At 41.5% G+C, this 17,430-nt stretch overlaps 1 protein-coding gene across 2 annotated transcripts; it reads left to right on the top strand.

Annotated features, from left to right (window-relative positions):
* The first annotated feature begins 5,989 nt into the window (after positions 1–5,989).
* pitx1 (paired-like homeodomain 1) lies at positions 5,990–17,276 on the top strand. Of its 2 annotated transcripts, XM_054755364.1 has the most exons (5): positions 5,990–6,082; positions 6,593–6,645; positions 11,086–11,247; positions 11,672–11,874; positions 15,144–17,276. In XM_054755364.1, exons 2-5 carry the CDS (start codon positions 6,600–6,602, stop codon positions 15,702–15,704), a joined length of 972 nt encoding a protein of 323 aa, XP_054611339.1. In that variant the 5' UTR covers positions 5,990–6,082; positions 6,593–6,599; the 3' UTR covers positions 15,705–17,276. The 2 variants fall into 2 exon arrangements, with proteins under 2 accessions (XP_054611339.1, XP_054611338.1); XM_054755363.1 differs by lacking the exons at positions 5,990–6,082; positions 6,593–6,645 and having other exon boundaries at positions 10,906–11,247.
* Positions 17,277–17,430: the final 154 nt, after the last annotated feature.

Raw genomic sequence — 17,430 nt, 5'->3', positions numbered from 1 at the left:
ACATAAAAACACATTCACCAGCTGTCACGCGCATTTTGTTCCAAACTGAGAACGCAACCACAAGGGTGCATTATATATTTATGTTCCAATCCCGGCACTGCACGCGCGGGGAACCGAGACAAAAGACGTGTAGGTTGCTTACTTATCTATTCTTCAGTGCTAATGAGAGAATTTCTCAAAATCTGACCATACTAACTACTGTTTTTTCAGCCTGGATTATTGGATTATTGGATTATTGGGGCATGTCCTGCCATGTTGGCAACTTCTAACGAGCGTGAGCGTGTGTGCACTGATGATGCACGAGTGTGCTTCATTCAACAATTACGTTGCTTAAAAGGTTTTTAATACTTTCAAGATGCAGAAACATACCAGTGTTGAAAATATTATGATATATGATAAGAACAATACAAAGTTGGGGGGTGTGGTGGGGGGTAATGTCCAGTTCGGCCCCCAACCTAAAGTAGGCTTGCAGTTTTGGCCCCCTGTGCGATTGAGTTTGACATCCCCGCGCTAAACCATTCCACAAACATGGCCGACACACTGCAACACACGTGCTGTGACGCACGCCGTAAACATGGCGGCCATAGAGAAACACTCTCCGCCTTTGAAAACACGATTCAGATGTGATACTTGTTCATTTTTCTTGATGAGCTCATCCAGCTCAATGCTCGGACCTGCTGTGTGTATGTGTGTGTGTATGTGTGTGTGTGTGCGTGTGTGTGTATACATGTGTTTACACTCAGCTTCATGGGCTTGGTCTGCTTCCACGGACCAGGCAGGTCCACAGGGCATCAGGGGGAGGAGGAGGAGCAGCTTCATCATTCCTGTGTTTTGTTTCTCCTCTGACAGTTTTGTGCTTTTTTGTTTTTTTGTCCTTTCAGGACCTCTGAAGCGAGACTACGAACGCACCCGCTGCTCCCCTTCGCCACCTCGCCCGCCAAGCTGCCGTGACAGTGCAGGACGCTTACTTTGTCTTGGCTGTTTGTCCAAAAATGCTTTCAATATGTATTTTTGGGAACGGTAATGTTTGCACAATAAATCTTGTGTGTCAGCGGAACACAAAGGAGCTGCAGGTCGAAACCTGGGCGGATCCTCGCCTACTTTCCACCGTCTATCTGCTTTTTTTCTTCAAATGTCGACACATCAGAAGCAACGTGGCGGCTGGAGGCTTCCTTTGCGGCCTGCGCACGCGTGAGCGGCCACTACATTAGGAACCCCTTCTAATGCAAGACCTCATCAAGCTGTGAGGGAAATATGTGCTGAGTCGTGCTTTTTAAGCCACAACACAATCAAGACTCATTTTATGGGATCTCTTGAAAGTAAATTGTCTGACTTGCACTTCTGAGTTGAAGGGAAAAAACGAAGGGGGTTTGTGTAATGCACCTAAAAAATTGGAAAATTTTGCTTTCAGCCCAGAAATGAGGAAGCAGAGAAGACCAGCAGCAAATAAAAGATCCTCTCTGACAGAGATGTGTCACTCTCTAAAAACAACTTGTGTGAAGACAGAAAATGCGACAGAAATGCTGCTGATCCTCACTAGGGTCTGGGGGGTATGCTGGAGCCTATCCCAGCTGACTACAGCCGGGACTGGCCGCCAGCCAATGGCAGGGCACATACAGACAGACAAGCGTTCATACATATTCGTATCTCTTATCTCCCATCATTCAAACGTTCTGCTACTTAAAGAGACTAGCAATCTCAGGCATTTGCATATCTTTTAGCATTATTTACATTTTTCGTTCGTTTGGAGCTGTTAATACATACAAATATATACAATTTTGTCTTTCTCCACATAAAATGCAGCAAAAATGGGCATATTTCAAACATAGTGGCAAATGTGATGAATCTGGATTAATGAATTTGAAAACTGTGATTTATTTTCGGTGGCATTTGAGAGGTGACAGTAGACGCAAATAACTCTGCCAGGGCTTTGAAGCTAAACTTACCAATCAAAATAGCCTTTTCTTTCTCCAATTCTCAGCAATATTTCTTCCTGCTTGTGGCTCCACATCACCTGCCTTTCCTCAAACTACGGTGTGGGCCGAGGGTCAAACAGGAAGTGTGCACGTTAAATGGGATTTCCTTGACAGCCCGAGCACATAAAAGTGTCCTTCGTGGCTGTGAGCAGCAGGGATGACTGACTTAACACCTGGACGCGTTATAAGAGCGATGATGTCACACCTCGGAAACCGGCCGGCTCTGATCCAAACTACCGTGCTGACCAGAACACGAGGAAATAAAAGTCTGAAAAAGATGGGTGGGCTTACATTGGAAGTCTACAGATTCATACGTGCAAAGCAAACAGTCACATGGGACACAAGCGGCAGCTTTTCTACCTGTCGCTCACACACACCTTGAGTCCGCAAGTTAGCATACACGGTAGGATGCTAATTTTAACATAATGCTGATCACTGAAGAGTCAGCAAATGAGCAGCTATGAAATATTGATTTATAAATACGAGGGATGTCCCGATTCACATATTTTGGCTTGCGGTCCGAATTTTTTTATAGTCTTGCCGATCCGATCTGATTCGGTACCAATCCTTTTTTTGTTGTTAATAGTCTTTTGTTAAAAACATGTATTAGTGGTATTGAATATGGTTATGAAAATAGCTCTTGAAAGCATTAAAAATAATGCAACCAAAGCATTGCTGAATGTACTTTTTTATTACACAGCATGACATTTATACAGGGTCAAGTCCCTAATCCAATAAAAGACCCATCCAATAAAAAAGTCCATCCAATAAAGGATAAAATTGGAAAAATGGTTGTGAAAAATACTTTTAGGGTAGTACTAATCATTTGACATGTTTGTAGATCAATTTGTGGCGTGATTTAGAATATATGACATTTTTTAACAAACTCTCTTCAGCGCAGTAGTAATTTATTGACGATCCCTAGTGTAAACAACCAGCTTTTAGAGCAGCACTTCCCGTGCAAGCAGGGGCGGAGTTAAACATTTTTCATTGGGGTGGCCAAGGTGAGATCATTAGTCACATATGGGTGGGATTACGTTGATATCTGAATTGTCTAGATGGCCAATGGGGTGGCCGGAAAGTGACCAAGGGTGGCCATGGCCACCATTGGCTGCCACATAGCTCCGCCACTGTCATTGTGCGAGCCCCCCCGCGCAATGACACAGCAGTCCGGGCACAGTGAGGGGGAACTACCGCTGTAGCAACAGAGCCAAATATCCAACGTGAAACTAGACCACGGACATGTCTGCATGTTGCTGTTGCGTTTTCTTCCTCTTGCGGTTGGCGGGAGTCGAGTGGCAACCAGCTTTGAGGCACATTACCGCACCTGCCATGAATGTGATTTATGATTCCTGAAATTCTGAAATGATTCAGCACATAAATCTGTTAATATCGGAATCTCTCTGTAGCAGCATGTGTGGGCATGTACCGTACACCAAGGGGTCTACAGCTAAAACAGGAGCACCGATCGGCATCCACTTCCGTATGATGCCCTGCGCGGGTTTGGCCGCCATGATGGGGAGCAGAATCCAGAAACTATGCATTGAAAACATGTCCTCGGCACACTGCTCAGCTATTAATTGCTCCAATAGACGTTCCAAAAGCAGTGTCGGAGCTACTGGGTGGCCAGGGGTGGTCACTCTCCGGCCCCCCCACTGGCCATTTCAGGAATCAACCTATTGCCCCCCATACGTGACTAATGGTCTCACCTTGGCCTCTCCACTGGAAATATAAATATAATTCTTTCAGAAACAAGTCTTGAAAAAGATGGCCGGTACTATGCAGGGTCTATGCGAAGTGAGTCAGAGCTTTTCTTCCTGTCACTCTTACACACACACAAAGTGAGTGCTTGTCAGCTACGAAGCTAATTTTAAGGTAATTTTAGGATTTTAAAAAAAAAGATCACTGCTAATCAATGACGCAGCGTCATCCAATCAGCTACAAAACACTCCACAAACATGGCCGACGTGTTTTTCTTTGTTTTTCTCAAGCTGTGAAATCTGTGTGATGGTGTCAGCAGTCACACACCCTAGCATCACATGACCACTCCAACGTAGAAGACTGAAAGCAGGAGAATGACGCTTGAAAAACGGAAGCGGGCTTTCGAGGGGACGCTGCACCACAATCCCGCAAGAGCTCGGCCGTAAATCAGGGAGCTGTCAGGCGTGTTGCTGCCGCAGCGTCCAGATGTTGGCGCAATCACAACTCATTTGAAGGATGGCCCAGTGGGGCGGCACAGGAAAAACTAAAAGTCACTTTCTTCCTAAACAAAGCGTGGACGTTCAATCTAAGATACGATAAATGTTGTTTGCGTGCAAGTTGGAGGGATAAACATACAAGTTAGCAACTTTTTTCCTCAGCAACTTCTAAAGCAGGCGTGTCCACACGTTTTCCAGTGAGGGCCACATGGTGAAAAATGAAAGGGTGATATTTTGTACGGCAACACATGTAGATATGCTAGGAAGGTATATATAGTTCAAGAAAAAAGTGCATCTCAGCATTGTCATGTACAGTAAATAAGTAATAAAAAAGCATTTTAATAATATCAACTTCACACTTGCTTTGCACATTTTTGCTTTTTTTAATTTCAACTTTCCTCTTAAATAATCTTTGTAAACGTTCTTCTCATTATGGCTTTATATCCGTCATAGTTTGACTTTTTTCCCGCAATATTAGAACTTTTTGCCCAACCCAAAGTTCCAAAGAAATTCCAGCTTTATTGTGTTTTGTTTGCTTGTCAAATTATGACAACCTAAAAAAAATAACAGTTTTTTTTTAACACTTCAACTTTATGCATCTAAAATGACATTATTTCAGTTAGTTTTAGTAAAATTGTGACTTCCTCTCATTAGATAAATATTTTCGCTTCATGTTTTCACATTATTCTCATAAAATTACTGCAGATGTTTGCATTTTTGTAGGGTTTTTTTGTTTGGTTTTAGTTTTCCTGTTAAATGATATTTTTTAGAAGGTGCCGCAGGCCACAAATGGCCCCCAGGCCGCACTTTGGACACCCCATGTCCTAAAGCAATTATGTAAAAACATCATAGCACCTACCAAACGTCTCATGGGACTTTTCCTGCTGACGGACACCCCTAGCAACACCCCCCCACACACACTCCTAAAAGCCAAATAATCACCTGCTTGCACACCTTCAGGGTAGCGCTTAACTCCTGTAGCCACTCGTTAAGTTATCATTCTAGCTACTAATCACCTGCATGTGCGTGCGCGTGTGTGTGTGTTAGCACTGCGGACGGCAGCGATGCTACCTGCCGCTGCAACACTTGCATGCAAAGCAGCGTGAATCAAGTTTACACGTGGACTTTTGGATTCATGAATGAAAATCATTTTGAAAGCAACTTTATCCTTTGTTTTGGAGAAAGAAATGAAGAAATTAGGCAGTGTTGTTATCATTATGTGAGTTACAGTAAAAACCGGAAGCTCTACTAAATAAAAAAACATTAATCCTGAGTATGAGTTTTTTTTTAATGACGTCTGACCTTTAGAACATTGCTGCTTTATTATTGTATTTGTTTTTGCTTTATGCAAAGCTTAATCTATTATCTTTTGCTCTATTTTGATGAAATGCACATGCTTTTCTCTTTATGTCCACAAATGATCACATGAATTATTGTTGAAACGTCATGCGGTCTGGATTTCTCTTTCTATTTCTTATGCTAAATAATGAAATACAGCAGAAAGGTCATCTCTCGGTCTTTCCCACACAATGACACACTCATTCGACACAATCAGTGACTTTCAACATGAAAAAAATAGCCTTTAACTCAAATCAGCCATGAACAATAAGTTGAAGCTCCTTTTTAAAACATGTGTATCGTGTACAATAACCACATCTGTCAGCATAAAAAGGATGAGCGCACAACGAATGCGAACTGAGATGAGAAAGATGAGGCTGGGGGGGTTGGGGAGGGGGGGCCTGTGACGTCACGGCGAGGCGCTCTGCAGAAGAAAGGGCACGAGACGCTGAAAAATGTCAAAGCGGCAAATGTACATGAACGCACCACCGTGGATTGTAGCCGAGCCGCGCATGGAGGAAGACCGAATCTGAAGCTTCCAACACCGCCTTTCTCTCTGCTCGACTGCCGGTGAGTCCGCTTTCTGGACGCCCTTCCTCTTAGTTCGAGGTTCGGATCACGCTATATTAAAACTTTATCCAATGTTGGCGGAGGACACGCGCGCGCGCGTGTGCGTGCGTGCGTGTGTGAGACTGAAGGCCCAATGCAGATAAAGTAGCACGCCACTTGATAGCGTACCCAAAAGGCATTAGCTTCTGTCAGCATAACTGAATTTAGCAAATGTTAAGTTATTGCACATCATGCTACAATAAGATAACTGAATGATGTTGAACAACAAGACATGGCTCCATATGATAGAAGCAACGTGTTCCACTTACATTCATTTAGCACGCAGTCTGGTTTTATGGAGTGAAGGATAAAGCAACACGTTTAGCCTTGACTTCAATGAGTTCACTTGTTGGTGATTTCAAAAGAAAAGTCGTGTCATTTTCCTGTGCATGGTCCATTAATAACTCTTTGTGTTGCAGTTTTGTATAAACATGTTATGGTTAAAAAGTCGTTTACGTGTTTGTTCGCCAGCTGGACGATGGAAGTGACTCTGTCGAAGAACGTCATCTCCTGCGGGGGTGCAGGTATGTCAACACCTTTCTAACATCCAATACACCGCAGGAATAAAGTCGAGCAACATAATACTAGTAATAATAATGTAGTCAAGCAAAATAATAATAATAATAGTATAATAATAGTAATAAAAGGGTAGTGCTCATGAAGCTCATCCATCAATGAACTCTAATCACATCCAAATGGAACAAAACAGGCGAGCCAACATTAGGATAAATTTGTTTTGTCAGGGCTCACATTCTGGATCGGACTATTACCCGGTGGCTGTCTTAGCCTGCACTTCATCTTATCCTGCATTTTCACGTTTGATTTCAACTTCTTCCAAACGAAAAGCTTACAGTAGAGGAAAAGGTGGAAATTCTATCAATATTCATATAGATCGGTGGCTCTCAATTAGTTTATGCCATTAAATGTTTCCACGCACCCCCGATTTGAAATACTGTTAGGAAACTGATATCCGTTTATTTATGTATCTGTACTGTACAGAAGAAACGCGTCAAAGGTGGGAATACGTGAAAGTAAATTCATAGAGATTGAATTCATGCAGATGAAAATGAAATTCGTGGCTGAAAAGGAAATAAATGTTGAAGATGAGCAAAGCGCTGCGCGCGTAAAGTCAAATGCGCGCCACGGAACGGAAAACTGACCTTAAAGCAACAAGGAAAGTCGTACAAAAGCTGTAGTTACACACGTTCTGTCAACCATCGATAAGAGAGAATATTTAGGAATGCTAAGAAATATTTGAATGCTGAAATGCAGTTTGGAAAATATTGTTTTATGTGATGAAAGTGATGCAGACTGAGGAAGTTTCTATGTGATTTCTCCCCCTGCTCGATGCTTCATTTATTTGTCATGTTGGTCAATGGAAAAAAAGGAAATAATCAGCTGTGCTTCTCCTGTTCCAGTTGCTTCTCGCCAACCTTTTCCAGTTTTCTCCACTTTGTTTTCGCCCGCCTTTCATAACGCGGCCTTTTATCAGCGTTTATTTTCACTTGTGCTGCACTGTTTGCGTTGGCGTTGCCCTTTAACCCGCCGGTGCCGGATGGAAAGGCTTCTTAAGCCATCCATCACACGCAAAGTGGGATGCGGGAGTGCGCGGAGGGAGGCTGGCTATTTACATGCGCGCCATCTATCAAAGCCTGCTGTAAATCCCACAATGTTCCTCTCAGGAGACGAAGAGAGATTTTAATGAGGGTGTCTATATGAAGACATTCACCTGACATTCACCTAGGAGAGCTTTCCAGGACGGTCGAGGCTCGCGCGTAATTACGCACTGATCAATGACCAAAACCTCCAGAATTATCAACACATTTCAGACACAACTCATTTGCGTCATGAAAAAAAAACTAACTTTGCTTTAGTGCCAAGAATGACGAGTTTGGATCAAGTCAAAGCGTCCAGCGGTGCTTTCTCGAGGAGGTGTGAGCTGTGAGAGTGCTGATGACACACAGCAGCATCTTGCCCACCACCATGAAGGCCCTTCAGGGGACACTTTCCGGTCTGACTGCATGGATCTCATGTCGAAAAGTCTCTGTCTTACAAGAGGACTGGCGCCGGGGACAATCCCAGTCACGGTGCACGTTGACCCGGCACGCACACGCACACACACACACACACACACTCGCTTGTCTGGTGCTGAGTATGTGCAGTAAAAACGTAAAAACTCACTAGGTGCTCATCTTTCAACAATGCACGCCAAAGAAGGCCAGTGGTGCATTCACGGCCACTTCCACAAAACGCAACAACGTTTGGCAATGTTGCAAAAATGATGCATTCAATGATTGCTTGGTAAAATTAGACGTCCAGATTGTAAATCGGGCGGAAATTATTAGAAAAGACCACTTTTTGCTTTTCTTTCTTGAAGGAAAATTGCACTTTTTTTATTTTGCCCATCATCCACAATCCTTATGTGGGAAATGTTTGGGATCATCTACACGGTCTTAGCCAACATTTCTATTTCAAGTGTGTGTGTGTGTGTGTGTGTGTGTGTGTGTGTGTTTCTGAGAGACACATTGCCTGCACAGTTGATATATTTTATATTGTCCCATGCAGTTTGACCCTTGAACAGATTATATCTATTTTTCATGATTTCCTGGGACTTTATTTGCAGAACTTTTTATTCCTAATATTGAAGGAAAAGTGCACTTTTTTGGAATTGTGCCCATCATCCACAATCCTTATGTGACCTTATTTCTGTGTGTTCTAAAGATATAAAAACAGGGAAAAAGAGGCAGGTAATTAATGCACGTAATAGGAGACACCTAGTCTGCCTAGGAAAGCCGCTATTGAAGCACCTCCAAAAAGCTCCAACAAGGTTTTATGGTTTTCTATCCATGCTGTGAGCACATACTAACAGGTACATTCATGATGATAACATGTAATACTTACAGTATTTTGGGAGCTTCCGTCCTGGGTGCATTGATTTCACGTAGCAACATAGAAAGGAACGCTAAACCTAGCGTTAACGTTTCCAAACTGAAAAACAAAAACACAGCAGCAGTGGCGGCAGCTCCAATATGTAGCGTTACCTCTCGGCAGTGGCCTGAGGCATGGGAGCGAGCGTGTGGTGAAGCTAGCCGCTAGCCGGTGTGGTGTGGCGAGGTGTCACCACGCCAGTAACATAGTTCTTGGGCGTAACAATGTTAATAATAATAATAATAACAATGTCGCTGTAGCTTGGTTAATATGCAGGTCACATTATGTAAATGGGGCGTTGTTGGCGCTTTTTGGAGGGTTTTTCAGAAGGCTTTATAGGCAGAATAAGTGCGTCCCATTACATGCATTCTTGGCTGCCTCTGTTATCTGTTTTTATATTTTTAGAATGTACAGAAAAGAGAAGGACGTGTGTTCATGTCTCACATGAGGGTTGTGGATGATTGGCACAATTCCAAAAGAAGTGCACTTTTTCCTCTTTATTGGAGGCCAGTGGTGCATTGAGGGACAACTGGATAAAAGCAGAAATACAGTGTGTGGGGAAATGAAATAGAATACATTTGCGTGTAGGGACTGGGACAATCTGAGTCAGTCCTCCTCAAAAGGGGGACATCATTTATAGAGGTGATGCATTCAGTGACAGGCCAAAAAAAAACTGGACATTTCGTGTTAAATATTCCAATGCACATCACACACTAAGTTGCACGTGGGGAAAAAGTTCAAATTTCAAACTTTGCTTGAAGAAGAGACAAGATTTGGAGGTGGTGCATTCAAGGACACATGCCTTTGTTGCTGTATTCTGTTGCCACATATTTAAGCATAATTTAATCCCAGCTAGAAGACTGGAAGTCAAAAGCAGTCACATGCTCACAAACTGGTGGTCTGTCCTCGTGCACGTGCTGCATTCACTGTCTGCTGAAACACACAAGACGTGCAGGAATCAACTTGCAAATTGACGTTGAGGGCGTTTGACACCAGAAGGCAGTCACCAGAGCAACAAATCATAATCATAATATCCTTGAAATGACACACGTGCCAGTGGCGCATTCATGGACTTCTGAATAAAATGTTAACGCAGATGGAATGAGTTTTATTTATGGCTCCCGCGGAGTTGCTGGAGTCTCACAGCCTCGATAAAGGAGTGTTGCGTTCACCGACTGTCTGCTAAAACGTGCAATGAACATCTGAACTGCTATCAGGACAAGGTAGTCACTTTTTCACTCGCCTTGATGCGCAACGATGCGTTCAGGGACTGCAACGATATGGTAGTAAAAAATCAACTTTTATGATTCTTTGGTATACCAGTCGTGCATGCACAACGAATGTATTTTGGACCTGACAGAAACGGTCAATTCACACGCACGCACGGGCACGCACACACGCACAACGTCTTTGTATGAGTCTAATCCTCATATGATGTTTCTTTTCAATGAAAAGAGCAAACAGTAACCGGGCAGGTCCGTTTGGTTGTCAAATGTTTGCTCAGTGCACGTACGTGCAAAGTGTGTGTGTGTGTGTGTGTGTGTAGACTAGCATTGCTCTGCACATATGTCCAACATGCCTGCGCGCGCGCGCACACACACGCACATTTTCAAACAGTCTGAGTGTTTTTGTTTGCTTCCAAACTAAACCAAGTTGCTGATTTGCGTGTGCGCGTGCACACAAATGAATTGCACACTTTTGAGTCTGCTGACGTCACGTGGTCTGGCTTTGCTGAGTGGGTGATTTCTTTTTTAGGGCAGGCTCAAGTGGGCGTGTTCTTTTTTTTTTGGGGGGGGGGGGGGGGGGGGGTAGCTTGCTCTGGTGTGCTTCATGTCCACCACTTGACTGCAAGGAGCTGCAAAGGCGTGCAAGACAAATTCTTTTTTTTCTCTCTCCCTCGCAAGGACATTCGTCCTTCCGCTCCCCGCGTGCAGGCTCAGCGTGACCTCCATCTTGCCGCATGCATCTCGGGATTGACTTGTGCTCTCCTCCTCTTCTCTGCGCATCCCTCCTGTGCTCCTCTTCTCCCCCTCAAGGTGTCATGAATATGGAGCGGATCTCCGAGGCTCCCCCGCGCCGCGACGCGCAGATTCCGGCGTTCCACGTGCAGCCCAGAAGCTCCAACGCGTCCAGCGTCAGCACGTCCGGCAGGACTTTGGAGAACTCCAGCAGCGAGTCTTCAGACGCCGAGCTGGCAGGTAAAGAGTGGAGGATGTCGTTCTTGTCCTTACGGAGTGCAGCCACCTTTTATCGAGTCTTTTCCAGAATGCTGGACTTGATTTTTGGGCTTTTACGGCACCGCTGCGGCAAACATTCCAGTGGGCACACGTTTCATAAAAAAACCCCTCAAAATGCAATTAAAATCATATAAAATATGAATAGAAATAGGAGGCATTTTCTTCCGTGTAAAAGAGGATAGTTTAGGATGAACTTTTTTGGCAGTGCAGTTAGATCTTGTCCCGACTGGAGCTGCCACAAAGCAGTTAGATAAGAGATGTCGTAAAAGGAGTTTAGCCAACTGCCTTCTTCTGTGTATATACTACTAGTATATAGCCCTCTCCTAGAACAGTATAGTGCAGTATATAGCAGATTGTTAAAGTTGACCGTGTAATCGTCGTGCAGAGAAAGAGCGCGCCGAGCACCGCAGGAGCGACGACGTGAGCGCCGACGATCCCAAGAAGAAGAAACAGCGGCGGCAGAGGACTCACTTCACCAGCCAGCAGCTGCAGGAGCTGGAGGCCACCTTCCAGCGGAACCGATACCCGGACATGAGCACCCGGGAGGAGATCGCCGTGTGGACTAACCTGACCGAGGCCAGAGTCCGGGTAAGGAAGTACAAATATTACTACTAAGCTACTCACTACATTCTGTCTTTGGCTTTTTATTTCCGGACATTTACACAAACACATCTTTGAAAACCACGTAATTCTAATATGCATAGGTGTAAATAATCACTATATATGTGTGTGTGTGCTTATGTAACAATATGCAGTATATATATCACTTGTAATATATACAAATAATGACTATATAAAAGCGATGCGGTAACCAGCGCGAATAATAAACTTTTTACGACTTTTACACACAATATGCAATAAAGTCAAGAGGCGTGTTGAAATTCTAAATGGTATTTAAAAAAAAATACAAAAGGCGACTGTGTTCACTGCGCAGTTTATTAGGTGCACGACACACGACGTACTGTAGTAATACTGGCTTTAAATGTAGTACTTATGGGGTAGTTTATGGTGCAGCAGACCGCAGGAATATTCCGTCATGTCATGGAGTGAAATACGCCCCGGCAAAATATTAGAAAGAGCTGATGTGACACGAACGAGCATCCTGACAATTAAAGGACTTTTCATGCCAATTATTTCATATATGAATTATTTCAATATGAAAACACTTTTTCATATTAAAAAGAGCTGAGAGTATGACGCAGTATGTCAAATACATTTTATCGAATGTGTGAACAGGTGTACCTAATGAAGTGAACAACGGCGTGTCCTCGTGAGCGCACACATGAAATGTAAATTAAGTCTGCACAGACAGCACGTGCAGAGGTATTTGTTACCAAGTGTGATGATTTGGCATGATGACCAGGTGTCGATATGGTGTGATGTTGTAGAAATATGACAGGAACAAATTAGCAAATGTGATTCCAGGAGTTGAGCGAAGACAAAAACAGCAATTTCAAAGTTTTGGCAGTTCATTTTTTTCGACGAGAGCGTCAACCATATTGATCATGAATGTTCAACTTTGTCAGCATTTTTCAAGCATTTGTTATGAGCTACTCCGTTTGGGGTTTTTATTAGCTGTGATTATGTAGTTCATCATCACAATGGTTGAGAAATGAAAATCTATGGAATACCTTCTGCAAATCAATGAGCTTTGAAAAATACTGCAGTTGATTGTAAAGCTTAGTTTTGCTGAGGTGAGACTTCCTGTCAAGAATACATAGCTGGATGTATAGCTGGGATAGGCTCCAGCATGCCCCCGCGACCCTAAAGAGGAGAAGCTGTATAGAAAAGGGATGGATGGATGTATATGCTGGAGAGAAAGTATTTTAATTGACAGCAGCTGGGTAGTTTGAGTGCGTGCTTGCGTGCGTGCACGCAGCTATTTCAAGTGCATGCGTGGGAATGTTGCAGAATATTTGTGCTCGTGCAAAATGGAATTAAAAGAACGGCTTTCTTTTCTCCTAATCGGATTAGAAAAAGGAGTTTGTAATCAAACGCTCATGTTTTCCAATACGTTTGACATCAAATAAATCCTAAATGTCATTCATGACCCGTGTTGATGGATCTTAAACACGCTCCATTTAACCTTATTGGCAGTACAAGTGCAATCTAAGTACAATACAAGTACGATGTAAATACAATACAAGTATAATGTAAGTACAATACAAGTATAATGTAAGTACAATACAAGTACAATGTATTGCAGCTTGGAAATGTATGATAACGGTGTGTGCCGCACGTGTGCGGAAGAAAAGAAAGAAATCTATTCAATTTGCTTTCACGGTTGTTTTTTGTTTTTTTTTATTAAATATTTGACGTTTCGGCTAAATATTTAAATGACATGTCTCCAAAGGATTTGGTTATTTGGCATTTAATAGAAAATAAAAATATTTTTATTTAGTATTTGCTTCTTTCACTTGAGTTATTTCAAGGCGATTGTAAACGAATTAGTTTGACAATTTAGACTTTTGTTTTTTTCAGTGTAATCATGTCCTATTTGTCCGATAGATTTCTTCTTTTTTTAATGTTGAATCATGATTTTTTTCATTTATTACCAAAATACAAGCTTTTATATATCATCTGCAGGTCCTATTCATACTTTACCATCACTAATGGCATCTCTTTTTTAAATTTAATTTATCAATTACACTGATAAACTACATAAAATGTACTAATAAAATATACCAAATATATAATGTGCATTAAATGTATTGATAAACTAACTCAAATATATTAATATAGTACATTCAAGCTATTCGTAAAGTACATGAAATAGTCATAAAATACACCAAATATATTTATAATGTGCATGAAATGTATTGATAAAGTAAACGAAATATATTAATACAGTACATTCAGTATATTCCGTCTAACATACATTCAGTACATGAAGTACATGAAATGTATTAATAAAGTAAATGAAACGTATGAAAGTACATGTACTGGTAGTAAATGCAAATAAAATATATTCAGTACATGACATGCATCGATAAAATAAATATACTGATGAAGTACCTTAAATATAGCAATAAAACACACCAAATATATTAATGTGCATGAAATGTATTGATAAAGTAAACGAAATATATTGATACAGTACATTCAATATATTAGTTAAGTAAATGAAATGTATTAAAGTAAATGAAACGATAAAAAGTACATGTACTGATAGTAAGTGAAATATAATGATAAAGTACATTAATTATACTAATAAAGTACCTGAAATGTATTCATAAAGTAGATGAAATGTAAGAATAAAGTAAATGAAACGTATGAAGGTACATGTACTCTTAGTAAATGAAATATATTAATAAATTACATGAAATATATTAACAGCGCAAATAAAATGTATTATTAAAATGTAAATATTGAAATAATAGAGAACATGTACTGATAGTAAATGGAATATATTGATAAATAGCTGAAATATATTAATAAAGTACATGAAATGTATTAAGATGAAATGTAAGAATAAAGTAAATTAAATATATTACTCAGGTACATGTACTGATAGTAAATGAAATATATTGATAAATAAATGAAATATATTAATACATGCAATGTATTAATAAAGATGAAATGTAAGAATAAAGTAAATGAAATATATTACTAAAGTACATGTACTCATAGTAAATGAAATGTACGTATTAATAAAGTAGATGACATATGAGAATAAAGTACAGGTAATGTACTGAAGTAATACATGTACTGATAATAAATGAAATATATTGATAAAGTAGATGTAATGTAAGAATAAATATGTGCCTGTGTGTGTGTGTGTGTGTGTGTGTGTGTGTGAAGCGAGGTTCGGACGGTGATGAAAGCCCTTGTCAGAGACTGTGGCCTTCTCCCCGCAGGTGTGGTTCAAGAACCGCCGAGCCAAGTGGCGGAAGCGTGAGCGAAACCAGCAAATGGACCTGTGCAAGAACAGCTACCTGCCGCAGTTCAGCGGGCTGATGCAACCCTACGACGACATGTACCCGGCCTACACCTACAACAACTGGACCAACAAGGGCCTGGGCCCGGCGCCGCTGTCCACCAAGAACTTCCCCTTCTTCAACTCCATGAGTCCGCTGACTTCTTCTCAGTCCATGTCCATGTTCTCGTCGTCGCCCAGCTCCATCTCGTCCATGAGCATGGCGTCCGGCATGGCCCACTCGGCGGTGCCGGCCATGGCGGCCCCGGGCCTCAACAACATCGGCAACCTGAACGGGATCGGAAGCTCCGGCATCAACTCGCCCATGTCGTCGCCGGCGTGTCCCTACGGACCCCCGGGTTCTCCCTACAGCGTGTACCGGGACACTTGCAACCCGGGCCTGGCCACCCTCAGACTCAAGTCCAAGCAGCACCCCACCTTCGGCTACAGCGGCCTGCAGAGTCCGGGATCCGGTCTCAACGCTTGTCAGTACAACAGCTGACCCCCCACGGAGCCGGAACACGCCCGAGTGTGACTGGACCCGCCCTGTCAGGTTCGGGGTCTTCTTTTTTTTTTTTTTTTTGAAGACAACTCAAGTGGATTATGTTGCAATGTTTGGATCATGCGGGTTTTCATGTGACTGCAGCCTCCTCGTGCGTACGTGTAAATATAGAAATATCCTCCTTCCGCGCATATACACACACATACACATATACATATACATATAAACACATATTTACAACATATACAACATTTCCTTCTCTGCTTGCTTCTCAACACTAAGAAAAAAAGCATATGTTATGTTGTACATACTGTAATCTATACCGCTTGCGTGTCCAGTCTTGATTTCTTGAAAAAGTTGAAGCAGCAGCCGGCGGGAAGGAAAATATCGTGTATTTTATTTTATTTTTTCGGGGGGATGAATAATAGTCCAATCCTGCACGTGTCCGTTACTATTTGTATTTAAAAAAAAACAAAAAAAAAACAAACAAACAAAAAAAAAGGTTGTTGTTATGTTTTGTTTGATTAAAGTGCAACAAAAGAATGTTTACATCAAAGTGTTGCCCCCCCAACAAATAAATATACTGTAGATACATTTACATCACTTTTGTTTCAGCTTTTTGCACTGAAAAGATTTCAAATACAATACAAATATTTAGACACGAAAGAGTGAAAACACTGCAAACATTCATATCTTATACTGACTGATACTGTATGTATGATAGAGTACTGCACATGTACAGTATCACATGATGTTGTGTGTTTTAGCTGATATGCAGGATGGGAGTCGAGGTTTATTAATAAAGTGTAGAGTAATAAAAGTCATTTTGGGAGCATGACACATCCATCCAGCACTGATTTCAGCATTTCTAAACAGTTTTTGGAATACAAACTTCACCTTTCGAAGGTCATATTCAGCTTTTACAAATGATTATGTCAGGAAACTAAATGTCATAGAAATATTCCACAAGCCTTGCCGCCTCATTTCACACAATATTTTAAAGCATACGCATTCCGTTTTGTCTGAAACTTTCAAGCTTCATTATTTTTCTAATTGACTTCATTTCCTTTGACTATGTCAATAAGACATCTCATTGCTTTCAGGGTGGGGATTTATATTAGCATTAATATTCTCCCTAACAGAATTCTTATCAATCATTATTCATAATTATTCTAATGCTTCGCTTTATTTGTTATGACAAAGTGACATTCTCACATGATGTGTAGTTCAACATGTCTGAAAAGGAGTAGGAAGATGCAGAGCTTATTTTATCCTACCTCCACGCTACGTGTCTCATATTCTAAATCATTTCATCCTGCTTACAGTGGTGTGAAAATTGATTATTATTGATTTCTTTATTTTTTGCACGTTTGTCACACTTAAATGTTTCAGATCATTGAACAAATGTAAATATTAGTCAATGACAAAACAACTGAACACAAAATGCCGTTTTTAAATGAAACCTTTTATTATTAAGGGAGAAAAAAATCCAAAGCAACATGTCCCTGTGTGAAAAAGTGATTGCCCCCTAAACCTAATAACTGGTTGGGCCCCCCTTAGCAGCAACAACTGCAATCAAGCGTTTGTGATAACTTGCAATGAGTCTCTTACAGCGCTGGGGAGGAATTTTGGCCCACTCATCTTTGCAGAATTGTTGTCATTCAGCCACATTGGAGGCTTTTCCAGCATGAAGCTCCTTTTTAAGGTCATGCCACAGCATCTCAAT

The sequence above is a fragment of the Dunckerocampus dactyliophorus genome, chromosome 16 (assembly GCF_027744805.1).
Source record: "Dunckerocampus dactyliophorus isolate RoL2022-P2 chromosome 16, RoL_Ddac_1.1, whole genome shotgun sequence".
NCBI classification, from domain to species: domain Eukaryota; kingdom Metazoa; phylum Chordata; class Actinopteri; order Syngnathiformes; family Syngnathidae; genus Dunckerocampus; species Dunckerocampus dactyliophorus.
The sequence above is the reverse complement of the archived record's forward strand: the minus strand, read 5'-3'. Positions and strand labels throughout refer to the sequence as shown.